We start from the raw sequence: 13,445 nt of genomic DNA on the forward strand, positions 1-13,445 counted from the left end.
AAAAAAAAGTAATCTTAGAGCAGCTTATGGTTGAAGTCCTCCCTACTCAAACTGAAGCTGAGATAAGCTCACAGCTGGGTGGCAAGAATTCTGTAAAGCAAAATATTTCACTTTGCATTATGTCAGTGCGCTGGAATTTAAGGGATTTGCTTTCTAAAGACATTTAGGTTGATTCTTTGCAGACAGTTCTGATACGTTCTCAATGAAAACCTGTTATTATATCGAACAGAGTAGGGCTGTAAAACTTCTGTAAGATTTTGACTAAGTTTGTGAGGACAGGACTACCACTGCAACAGGAGTCAGATGGGAAATTGCAGTGTGAAACAAGATTGGAATTTCTATAGGGGGAAGGGTTTGGGGTTTGTTTGGTTTTGTTTTGTTAAAAAGCAAACCAACTTCAGGAATCACCTTGCACTGAAGCTCAGTAAGTAGCAAGGTTTTTAAAGTGTCCGTTTTCTCACTATAGCTGTATTTGTTTAAAAAAAAAAAGACTGAATAATTCATCTTTCCTATCAGAAATCAATTTTCTACCATCTTTTATATGGATAACCATTAGCAAATTACAACATTTAACACATTCCTTGGCATACATTACTATTGAATAGACTGACTTAGCCATCCAATGCTCAGTACTTCACAGAGGCTACTATAATTGTGTCAAATGTATTAGAAATCCAGATTTACCTGGATAAAATTAAGACATTCCAAACTGGAACACTCATTCAGTTATCACACACTGGGAACAAAAGCATGTCAAGCACTAGAGAAAAACAACGAAAAAAAAGTCTAAATTAAATACAATCAAGAATACTGTCTAATCATATTAATAAGTATACTGAGAGAGCCTGAAGGCATCACATATGTATTGTCCATAAAGATAATGACGGTGCTTTCTTTTAATTTTAAAGAAGTCATAGCTATAAAAAGAGAGTTAGTCCCATCTCAGTTTTCCAACACAGCTTATTTATGTTCCTTCGTCGGTGCATAGTACAGTTCCATGGGTTTGTTCACTTTCCAGTACTTCTCACTGACCAGCTCCAAGGAGAACGACCCATTTAACACCTAGAAGAAAACACCAGAAAAGATGTGAGAAGACCTGATAGTGCACAGGCAGCAATCTATCCACAACTACTGACTTAAAGAAGTCACTGATAATAAGGAACAAGTTATTGACTAAACACTCATGGTCAAAAAGCAGTAAAATGAGCTACTACAGACTCCTGTCAATCTCACTAAAACAGCACGAAAAACAGCTTTGTTAATTGTATACAAAGTGCATACAGTTGTAAATAAAGTGAACTTTATGTTTCCTCTGTATGTAAACAGAGAGAGTAGCAGGTGTATTGACACCAGAACCATCTTTGCTTCTTTTCTAAAGGCTACTCTATCATCATGTTTGAAACACTGTGCAAAATAGACTGTCATGTAACACTGGTGTATCTCTTAACCAGAAGTCTTATTTTATTCAGAAAAAACCCCAAGTATAAGGCTAAGCTCAGAGGTCAATCCAAGTGCAATACTACCTTCTAGTCTAGTCAGTAACCGAGAGGAGGGATTCTTCCCTATCTAAGGTTCACAGTAGCCTTTTTACACTGGAGTAACAGAAGATTATACTGCAGTGGAGTCCACTCAATAGACATTTCCTGCTTCTAGAAAGTGCTCTTCAAAGAGAGTTCTCAGGTGAAGTAGTGTTTTTCCTCTCCAATTTTAACTGTAAAATGAAAGGTCAGGTCCTCATCTGAAGGAAGTCAGCTAATAGTTGCTGGCGTCACTGTGGGTTTTTTTCCCCCAATAATTTCTATGCCTTCTTTTTCTATTAATGAAGCTTCTACTACATGCATTTTCCTACAAAACAAACTATCTGCTTCTGAATGAGCAACCTGGTGCCATGACTTTTATCCCCATGTCAACTCAGGAGAAGTCCAACTGCATGGATTCTAATCATATCTGTATCAGAGGCATACTGATGCTCAGTTTTCCACTTAAAGCTTCCACTTACAGTGAACTGTCCGTTGGCAGTAGCTATGTAAATAGTATACTGCTTCTCACTGGCCGTGTCAAGATTCATCTGGTTTGATTCTCCTTTGCTCCGAAGCTCTTCCAGAGCCAATCTCACAGCTAGGTACTTGGACAAGTGATCAACAGTGGCATTGCCTGAGGTCTTGATGTATCTGCAACAGCAACCACAAAGATAATCAGATGTTCATATTAGAGATATAGCACAAAGACACCTGGAACTGCCCCAGCCATTAAGCATCACATGTGAAAAGGCCTGTAAATTGACATGCACACAGCTTAACAAATTACACCCTTCCAAAGAGTTCTTGCATCTTTTTCACTCTTCTCCCCCAGGCACTCCTCCTCTTTGTAGTGTGAAGACAGTGCTACCTGGTCATGTGCTTGAAATGAAAAGCCTGCTAATAGACTGTCAAGGAGTTCGGGCAACCACTCACACTGGCTGAAATCTTTTGAGCCTGGATGCAGCCTGAAGCTCTGGGACAAAAATCCGCAAGGCGTGAAGGTGTGAGAGCGATGCATGCATCGCCCTCTGCTCCTTGCTAAAGGTACTCTTCTTTACTGCCTTATTACCTGCTCCTCTTTATGCAAGAATTCCAATCTGACACAAACGCTGCAGGAGCCTGCCCCAGAAGCTTTGCTTTCTCTTTGTCTTCCAAAACTCCAAACAAAGAGTTGGATGAAGCTTATATTTAGTAATATATTTACTGACAGTATAGAGAAGTGTCTCATCAGAAAAGAAAGCCAGGAAGAGATCTGAGGAAACTTCACAGGATTCCTCATTGCTGCGATCCAAAATTTGCAGTCTGTGCTCACAGTGGATGATGGAAAAATGCCAGGCAAAGCTTCCAGCCTACAAATCACACTGATACAAGGCTGCTCCAAAAAAAACGCTAACACTCGCACAAGACTTGTTTATTCCCAGAGAATCTTATTTTAAATAGATGTCATACCATCATTCTGGTATCTCCTGTGAACTGCAAGAAACTCTTAAAACCACCTTCATCTCTGACCAAAGGCCTTAAACAGTTTGTTATGTAACACAGTACAGAAACAAGGTGAGCAGTACCATCTATCTGACCTGCAATGAGAAGGGTGTGTATGTTCAAACCGAGGTGGTTCAACCAAAGCAAACTGATTTTTAAAAGCTCCAAGAAGTTATAAACAGAAAATAGAAACAGCAAGAATTAAACCAGAATATACAAAACAGAATAAAGCCATTTACCTCGTCTGTGCGCTGTCGTCATTCTCCATGAGGGTAGGATGAGGCCTGAAGACTAATTCTATTTCACTGGCACCGTCCAGTACGGGGTCTATGGCCACAGCTGTGTTGTTATTGTCCAGTTCTAGCCCAGAATCATCTGATGTTTTGGTCCTTTTGTTACTAGGCCCTGCTTCCTGATTGCTGTGTGTTGAGGCATTGCTACAGTGTGAACTGTCACCATTATCTTCTGCTCCACTGCCATTCTCAATCTGTTGTTTCTTGCCCCTCTGTAACCTGGTGACAAATAGGTAGAAATAAACACTAATCCTCACTCAGAACTCATCCAACCTGTACAACATCTCTCTTCTCAGTCAAGCCAGAAGTTTGATATAACATGAACTATGCATTCACAAGCATGAAACATTCCACAGATACTTACATTTAAAAAATAACACACGTCCTATCTTACAAAAAGATACCCATATACAAAACTGCATATTTTTCCCTACTCCTCAAACGCATTTTAGGCATGTCGTAAGATCATTTTAAACTTCATTCAGTTAATTTTACCCCTTACACAAAACAGAAAAGTATTTTAATCAAAATATGAATTCATTTGTGATTTAGAACAAGCATAATGTATCAGAAGAAAGTTTGGGGTGTCCTTCCTAACTCCTCCCTGTAGCCTTCTCCCCCCCAGTCTCAACAAGCCTTTCTTCACAGAACAGGTGCTCCAGTCCACTGAGTATCTTTGTGGCCCTCCAACAGCTCTACATCTTTCTTGTGCTGGGGGCCCCTGTACTCCAGATGGGGTCTAATGAATGATGCCCGTAAACTGGCAACACAACATGTGTCTGCCAGTAAAGCTGCAGGCAGTGATACGAAAATTCCTATTTACTAATAAAACAATAAAACTAATAACATTTTTTAAAACAAAAGTTGAAAAGTTGGCAGCCTTCAGAGAGGAAGAGAAGAATCCCTTGCTATACAGAGAGTGAGGAGGTGGCATATTTCTAGCATTAAGGGAGACAATGTGAACAAATTATGTGAACTACATACCTGTTCATAGCCTGAATCTTTAGTCCTTCTTCAATGCTGTGACTTAAAGCTTGCTGGTTGTTGTGTTTACTGATTCTTGCTAGCACTCTCTCCTGATGCGCTTCATATTCATCACGGCTTGGATAAATTTTACTGATGAGAGCATCAAAATTGGGATCAGGTCGCAGCGATCTTTTTGACACCAGCTTTTTACGACAGGTGGGACATTCTTTGTTGCTAGATATGAATAAGGAGAGGGAACAATATTAAGTCTCTGGCAGTGACAGAAGTCAGTCTTAATGCTGCAACTGTTAGAGAAAGCACCCATCATGACTCAGCTTTACAATACATCTGGAATGGAATGGGGCTTCTATCTTTTGACAAATCAGATAGCTCAAGATACTTAAACAGAAAAAAAAAAACGAAAAAAAACAAACATCTCCTTGCTATAATTTTTAAAGTGTGTTTATTTAAGATATGTTTAAACAAAATGTATTTTGACTGAAGAATCAAGGAGTTCTATGCTACAATTTTTTCCCCTTAATCTTCTGGCTTTATTTTTACTTAGAAATGTCCATTTTTAATGGAAATTATATTCAAAGGTACAGTCCTTCATAGGACCTGCAGAACGAAACAAAGATAAAGGAACCCATTTTGGAGTTCAAGCACCAATTTCTGTGAAAACTAAAACTCAGTCTTGTCCTTCCCAACATTCTGTTCTAATTTAATTAATTTATCAGGTTCACACGTTTTTTGTTTTTCTTGTAAAAGCAAGAGGCCTCAGTAACAGAAATATCAGTGATCTCTTTATTTAGGACAGCTTTTCTTGTTTCTCTTTCATGAGAAGAGTGTTTCTGCTAATTACTCATCAGATTTTCCACAGGCAGAGTGAATTCATTGTGAACACTGCAGTAATGGCCATCCTCAGAAACAGCAGTGCTCAGGGCTTAAAGGATCACATTTTCATCTGAAAGGAAATCCCTTTTCCTTGTCCTGCTATTTCCATACCCGCTCCTGAGGGCTGTAATGATACAGTCAGCACAGAAACGATGCAAACACTCTTTTGTCGTCATGGTGTTTTTTAACATATCCAAACAAATGGGACACATGAGTTCGCTGTGCAGGCTCCTGGGTGACACCACGATTTCCAAGCCATCAGTGATCGCTTCCTGGTGTAAAACAAAGTAAAAGTTCTTTAAGGAAATTTCACACAGAGATTGCATGTGTTATTACCTTCAGACAAAGACACAAGAATACAACAAGGAACATATTCAACCACATCAGGAAAGGAAAACCACAGACCTCAAGTTCCTAAAGGTATCAAATAAAGACCAAACTCTGTCCAAAGCCCAGCTCTTCAGCACACATTACCTGAGGTGTTCTTTGCAACTCGTACAAGCTGAGCTCCCAGGTTTTGCTTAAAGGCTGCGTCCCGTTGGTCTGCACGGCTTGAGACATGGCTGAAAGCAGAAGAGAACAAAATGACATGGTCAGGTGCACCTGGCTCCAGAACCAGCTCCCCTCTCTCCCAAGCAGGCCTTCCTCTAAGTGATCTGTTCCCCAGGGTTCCAGCCCCTGCAGCCTTAATGCCCACAGTACAGAAACACAGCAAGAAACCACTGAGGCACTGCAAATCCCTGTCACTGCCCCACTCCAGAGACACTGAAGGAACTCCCCAGCCATGACTATTTTGCAAAACTCCATTCAGGCTGTTAAGCAGAAGTGAGATAGAACTGAAAGGCCCATAGCGTAGGCCTGCACAGGATACGTTCTCACATACACACACCCCGCTCAAATAAGTTTCTCTTATTGCCTTTTTATTTAAAGCTAGGCTTGTATTTCCAAACCCTTAGAATCCACATTTGGCTGCTGATTTGATTTGCATCTACCAGGCATGTTATAATCTAGTTTCAAATTCATCAAGTTCTACAGGAAAAGAGTGAACCTCTCTTACTTTGTAAGCTTTAATTAAGAGCAAGGAAAGCAGCTCCGCAAAGATCTGTATCTGTTCTTCTCCAAGCTCACAAATTAGTTTTCTCATCTTACAGAAAAAAAAGACCCAAACCAGAAGTAAAGCCTGACATAAAGTAGGCATGACCATTACTTTGTAAAGAGATGTGCTGGGGCACCCCAGAAACGGCTACTTCAAACATCAAACAGCTCCAGCAGCAAAGAACTCCTTGCAATGGCCCACAGCAGAGATCACCACATGCACAAGCACATCCTGCCCAAACCCAAGTGCTCATGCTTGTTAGCATGATGGCTGTTCCAGCCAAAATACCAGCCTGGAGAACAAGCATGTTAACATTACTGCAACACACAGGAGGCCACACTGCAGGAGACACAGTACAAATGTCATGATATACAATCAATAGGCTTTATTCTAAAAGCTTCTCATCTCAGATGCAGTGTACTTAATTCTCATCCTAAAGCATGCAGTGACAGCACTTTGGGATTGCAAGAGGAAAAATACTGGCCTTAAAGCTAGCTGAAAGCAGAGAGATCCATATGGCCCTCTTGGACACTAGTGAACACCTCCTCTGCCTCTGGAACACAGAGTTGAGATCAGAACACAGTGGAAACAGGGTTAATTCACAGAGGCTGAAAAGGGAAAGAAATAAGAAGTAACCTCATCGCATCTCATGAATAAGAGGAGGCTCAGTAGCATTCTTCCTGCTCCCATACTTCTTATAATCTGTTTCCAAATCCATACTGGCCCTAACAAACGCACCTGAATGAGGTTTGATTTCTTTCCCCGATGACAATGTTGAACATCAGTTTGGATCACACTGCTTCTCACTGCCACAATCTCACTGCAGCAACACCAACAGCTGGCACCTATGTAAAGGATCAAGCTTCACCAACTCCACATTCTGACCTAAAATTGCCTTGACCATGCAAGCATAACCTGGCAGGCTCAGAACCACAACCACCAAGCTCTCCCTTAGATCTGCTCATGACTGGCTGATCTCTGAGCACCGACCATAGAAGGGAGGGATGCTATCCAACGGGACCTGGACAGGCTTAAAAAGTGGGCCCACATGAACCAAATGAGGTTCAACATGGCTAAGTGCAAGGTGCTGCACTTGGGGCAGAGCAATCCTGGATACGTGTACAGACTGGCAGAAGAATTCTTTTCCTGCACAGAAGGATTTGGGGCTCCTGGTGGACGTAAAGCTGGACATGAGCCAGCGGTGTTCATTTGCAGCCAGGATGGCCAATTGCATCCTGGGCTGCATCAACTGAGGGGTGGCTGCAGGCATAGAGGAGACTGTTCTCTTCTGCTCTGCCCTTGTGAGGCCCCATCTGCACTACTGTGTCCAAGCCTGAGGCCCTCACCACAAGAAGGACGCAGAATTGTTGGAGTGGGTCCAGAGAAGGGCCATGAAGAGATCAGAGAGCTGGAGCACCTCTCCTATGGAGAAGGGTTGAAGGAGCTGGGCTTATTTAGCTTGGAGCATTGTGGCCTTCCAGCACTTGAAGGGAGCTTATAAGCAGGAGGGAGGAGCAGCTTTTTACATGGCAGGACAAGAAGGAATGGCTTTAAACTAAAAGAGGGGAGATTCAGATTAGATATTAGGAAAAAAATTCTTTACTCAGAGGTGAGGTGCTGGCACAGGCTGCCCAGAGAGGCTGTGGATGCCCCGTGCCTGGAGGCATTCAAGGCCAGGCAGGATGGGGCCCTGGGCAGCCCACTCTTGTTACTGGCAAATCCGTCCAAGGAAGGGGGTTGGATCTCAATGATCTTTAAGGTCTCTTCCAACTCAATCCATTTATGAGCCCCTCCATTCAATTTAGAACAAGGGCAGAAATTCCTCTCTGTCAGCTGACCCCCAAGACAGCAGAAACATTCATATTTTTGTCTAAGTGAAAAATGAGACCCAGAACACCATACAAACATTTCCCAAGAATACACTGTCTCTTCCCTTCACGTACATTTCAAGTGGCCATTAGCATCCAAGAGTGCCTTGGGTTTTGAGTAGAGCAATCCTCTCCTTCAGAGCTTAGACTGACAGAATTTCAGACTTGTAACTCTTAGAACAGAGCTGTAGATGCTGATGGATTGGCAGTCAAACTGCAAATTCATGAGGATGAAAATTTGAGAAGATATAAAGGCACAGAATGCAAAAGGAAGGTTATTAGGTGAATTGATTCAGCTGCTCTCACAGAACACTGGTAAGATACACTCATAGGCTAATTTCAGAGCTGTCACCAGACACTGATCAATTAATATGTCACAGTAACATAAGTGAGCTCCTCTGTAGATGCCTACAACATGCAAAAAATGCCAATTTAATACAAACCATGAAGCAATTACATGCTTCAAAAGTCATATCTGATAAGAATCAACAAGTACTTGCACTATGCTTTCCACCCGTATATGCAGCCTGCAAACAAGCACGTCTTTGCACTTTGCTTGTGGGGCAGAACCTATGAATTAGAACAATTAATGCTACACCTTGTTGTTACATACTCCACGAACGAGACAAAAGCAGCACACAAGTAACTCCTTGGGCAACAGCACTGCTGGGAAATAAGAAATCCATCACGTTTTTGTCAAAGCACCATCCCTAGATGCCACACTGGACTTTGGAAATGCATCTCCACAGCCACCGGCACCACCACAACCCCATCAAGCATCTCCATGCTTCCACCTCTCCTCAAACCTTCCTGCAGGAGCAAAAATGGTGTCAGCCCAGAAAGAAACCCTGCCTACCTCCACTGTGGGTTCCACTGCTGCCATTATGCTCTTCCCAGACAACTGAATAATGGTGCAGACACTGCGACAACCATCATAATCCCATCTTAACAATGCTTCCACTTGGTTCTCTGCCATCCAGCTTCCTTAGTTTATTCACAGAAGTAATTACAGAGATGAGCATTCAAGTGCTTTCAAGTACATTTACAATACCAGCCTGTTCTGTATGAAAATATTACAGATTTTATTTGTAGTACAGTGAATACACATTCTAAGAAGTCAGAAGTCAGTTTGCTTGAAATCACAGGGTCTTTAAGACATTTTATGGGGTTCTCTCATTTGCCACTTAAAATTGCTCCTCAGTTGCTCGAAATGTGGAAGCCACAAGAAAAGGTCACCCGAGGAAGGTTCAGATGTGTTCCTTCTGTTCCATTACTTTCAATAACAAAGTTTGAATCAGGAATAGATTAGATCACATGAGGTGCTCTTTGAACACACTCAGCATTGGAAGTACATAAAGATTAGGGAAGCTATGGTTCTTCCCAAAGCAAGAATTACAAAGCCCTACCTTTTTAGGCAGTCCAACAGAAAAATCCAAAGTTGCCAGCCTGCAGGGAGCAGCTAGCAGGCACACCACCTCATTTCTGCCCAACAGAACTGCCATTCAAGAGAAAGAAATAAGGCATAATTAATTCAAGACAACGGACTCAAAGACATCCCAGAGTAGCCACAAAGCCAAGAAAGGCAGAGAAACCCAAGGCACAGCACTACAGAAGGTTTCCCAGTGTGACTGTTCCCCGCAATAACACCACTCAGTTTTTAGTTTTCTCAGTAACAAGTTCCAAATCTCCTTTTTCCCATCACCAATCCTATAAACTCAACAGGCATTTCTCATAGACATAAGAAAATCCTACTAGCAACAACTGACACAGTGTCATTAAGAAACCCACAGCAGGCTCCCTGTCAGATGACATCTGAGAAATACCAGCATTTCTGAAATACACAGCTTGCTAGCAGAGGGCATTTCACAGCTTCTTCATCATATTTATTCTCCTGAAGAAGAAAGTGAGTTGCCTGGTGCCTTAAGACACGGCATCTTCCAGCTAGTTGCCATTCACCATTTACCAGCACTGAAATGAACTGATCCACAGAGCACAGCAGCATCTCCAATCTGGTTGTCAAGCTGCTCATTCTGCCCTAAGGAAACATTTGTGCTATGACCCCATATAAACCAGCTGCTATCTACTTTTACACCTAAGGAACAATCCAGTGAAGCTCATGCTAGTAGAAGTGACCAAAAAAAGAGACAAGTGAACTAAGTTTTGGTGATGATAACAAACATGGATTGAATTTCACCTTGCAGTGCAGGCCCCCAGACCATATCTCCTGCCTGAAGGAAGCACGGCCAGAGCTTTCAGACTCCTTCCTCACCCTCCGAGTGCTGTTCGATGCCCTCAGCATCCAGACCTGGACTCTGCAATACTGTGAATACGAGCAAAGCCTTCAAAGGACAACAAGAAACAGGAGCATGATATATTACTTCCACATTTCATTTGTTAAGAGAATTGCTCCCATCCACAGCAGCGGCTGCCCTGGCCATTGCAGAAGCCAAGGCAGAAGACTCACGCACCAGCAAGGTGTTCACACCTAGAAATGACCACACCAGACTCTGACTGCAGTGATTTAGAAGCCAGGTACTCTTCCACTTCCACTAGGAAATCAATGCAATTTGATTTCTTCCCTATTTGCGATTTCAACAACAGTAAACACAGATGCCCACTCAGCCACTCCTTTAGCAGGCTGTTCTGTCTCAGGGCACAGGTCCATGCTGCCGCAAGAAACTCTACACAGGCTCGAGACAAACATGCCATAAATGAGACATGCTGCTTTCCCTGAGCCTCTGAGACCACACAGTCAGCCATCTGCTCATTCTTTCAGTACCTAAAGGGAGCCTACAAACGGGGGAGGGGAATCAACTCTTTGAAAGGGTAGATAACTGCAGGACAAGGGGAAATGGTTTGAAGTTGAGGGAGGGCAGATTGAGGTTGGATGTCAGGGGGAAGTTCTTTGCTATGAGAGCGGTGAGGTGCTGGAACAGCTGCCCAGAGAGGCTGTGGATGACCCGTCCATCCCTGGAGGTGATCAAGGCCAGGTTGGATGGGGCCTAGGGCAGCCTGGGCTGCTATGAAGTTGGAGGTTGGTGGCCCTACATGTGGCAGGGGGGTTGGAGATTCATCATCCTTGAGGTCCCTTCCAACCCTGGCCATTCTGTGATTCTGTGATCCTTCTCTTTGGCATATAACATACTTACTATTCATCACATTACATTAATAAAATGGCAGGAAGCCTCAGATTTCTGATGAGTTCATGTTGTGGGAGAAATTTTGAGAATATCAGATCAAGGAATTCACTTGTTTTTCAGTTCTTCTGGGGATATGTTTGTTAACCACAAGGAGTTGCTCACCCACTTAGCAGTGGAAGCTAATCACAGCTAATAGCGACCTAATTTCCTGGGTAACAACAAAAGATGGCTTCCTCTACTTGGTTGTTAATAAACAGAAAATAAACCCACACAAGCTTTGAGAGGCAAAAAAAAGAGTCCAGCAATCCCACACATGATTGACCTACAATAGATGCACAGAAACCACATTGTAACACTGGCACGCAGCTTTCCTCGGAAGCTGGGTGACAGCTAACAAGTTATTTCTCTCTCAAATAAAGCTCTGTATTTTATAAACAGTAGTACAAGAGCAATACTTACACAACTTAAATCCAGTAATCATCCAAAACAGTTTACTTTTATACCTGAATGGTGCAGAGTAAGGAACAGATCAGATTTTCAGTTGGCAGAATGTTGCTGTCAGCTCCCTGATGCCTGGGAGAGCTCTCCCTCTCACAAGAGGGGGAAGGCAGACAGTAATTCCTAAAATACTTCCCGTCACAACAAGTCTGAACAGCTCCATAATACTGAACTCTGCTCATTCCTCAGGAAATGAAGAATTTAAGACCACTTATCTTCACCAACAAACAGAACAAAATTTAGGCTAAGCAATGTCCATTCTCCAACCTCTTTCTTTGTATCGTTGCTAAACTGCTGTTCTAGTCAGTAAAAATAGGTAAAGGGCATTTAAGCAACAACGAAAAAGCATGGAGGAAAGAAAGAGAAATATTTAAGAGACGCTGAAAAAATCTGTGCATCCCAACAGCTACTTCATGTTTAAAACAGACAGCTGTGCTACAGATACCCATCACACTGCTGTTTCATGATAAAAAAAGACTCAAAATCACCAGAACTCTGCATTGGTCACCAAAGATGCCCAAGCAAGTCCCTTTGCTCCACAGATTGCCAGACATCCCCCTAGAACACACAGGAGTACTGATGAAGTAACTGCATAACTGCAGCCTGCTGTTATGAAGGCGAATGTAGAAAATGAGGCATTTCTTAACCATCACTCCCAGAGCCAATCATAGAATCATAGAATGGCCTGGGTTGCAAAGGAGCACAATGCTCATCCAGTTCCAACCCCCAGCTATGTGCAGGTCGCCAACCAGCAGACCAGGCTGCCCAGAGCCACATCCAGCCTGGCCTTGAATGCCTGCAGGAATGGGGCAACCACAACCACCTCCTTGGGCAACCTGTTTCCAGTGCTTCACCACTCTGTGTGTGAAAATGACCTCTAAGGAAGCCCTGGGATTACTTGAGTCCCAGCACTGAAGCCTGATGAAGACACAAAGCTTGGAACTGATAGTGCAGATATGGCCAACATTTGTGTGGTAATAATTCCTCCCACCTAGAAGGGCTGACAGCACTGATCCCTCACGCAGCACATTTCCAAAGATACCAGATTCTGCTCAGCCATGTCCTCAAACCAAACCTCTGTCACAGCTGACAAGCTGAACGCCAGCTCTGACATGGAAGAACATCAAATCTTCTCATTACAAAAGTTTCTTAATGAAAACATAGGTGAATACAAACGACAGCACCCCTTGAGGGCAGTCCTATGACAAATCAATTCCTCATCACTGAACGAATGGCACGTTTGATTGAAGAGCTCTCTCCAAGCAAAAATGATTTCATTCACACACCAGCCGGTTTTCCACACGCAAGCGATTCCCTTTAATCCTTAAAAGCCCGCATGCAACACACAGCTACCACACAGATGGAGCTGTGGCCGCTTCTACACAGGGCTGCATTCTGATTTATCAGACTGAAATGCTGCATTTCAGACACTTGGTTGAGCCAGTCACGCTCCATAAGCCAACAGCTTACGGTCAACATCCCACACGCGGCTCAGCGCCCGTTTCACACACAGCGCGTTGCGGGGCAGCATCAGAGGGCCCAGAGCTCCGCAGGTCCCGCAAGCGCAAGCTTCGCGGAGACAAAAGGGCGGCAGGCAGAGCCGCACGGCACGCACCTCGCGCCGATAACGCGATAAGGGGCCGGGGCTGCTGGCTGAGGCTCCGCGCGCCGGCGTGACGCCGTGACAC

At 43.3% G+C, this 13,445-nt stretch overlaps 1 protein-coding gene across 9 annotated transcripts in view; it reads right to left on the reverse strand.

The window, feature by feature from the left end:
- Nucleotides 1-6: 6 nt before the first annotated feature.
- RNF2 (ring finger protein 2) overlaps nt 7-13,445 on the reverse strand; it is a 14,367-nt gene continuing 928 nt past the window's right edge. Inside the window, exons 1-9 of one of the 9 annotated variants that reach the window (XM_019618431.2) lie at nt 10,314-10,941; nt 9,526-9,614; nt 8,976-9,179; nt 5,630-5,718; nt 5,267-5,427; nt 4,280-4,495; nt 3,242-3,514; nt 2,000-2,171; nt 7-1,062 (exon numbers count right to left, since the gene is read on the reverse strand). In XM_019618431.2, the coding sequence (XP_019473976.1) occupies nt 961-1,062; nt 2,000-2,171; nt 3,242-3,514; nt 4,280-4,495; nt 5,267-5,427; nt 5,630-5,716 (1,011 nt within the window). In that variant the 5' untranslated portion in view covers nt 5,717-5,718; nt 8,976-9,179; nt 9,526-9,614; nt 10,314-10,941 and the 3' untranslated portion in view covers nt 7-960. The other 8 variants (XM_031554748.1, XM_031554747.1, XM_031554746.1 and 5 more) reach the window with 8 other exon arrangements.

The sequence above is a fragment of the Meleagris gallopavo genome, chromosome 10 (assembly GCF_000146605.3).
Source record: "Meleagris gallopavo isolate NT-WF06-2002-E0010 breed Aviagen turkey brand Nicholas breeding stock chromosome 10, Turkey_5.1, whole genome shotgun sequence".
In the NCBI taxonomy this organism is placed as follows: Eukaryota; Metazoa; Chordata; class Aves; order Galliformes; family Phasianidae; genus Meleagris; species Meleagris gallopavo.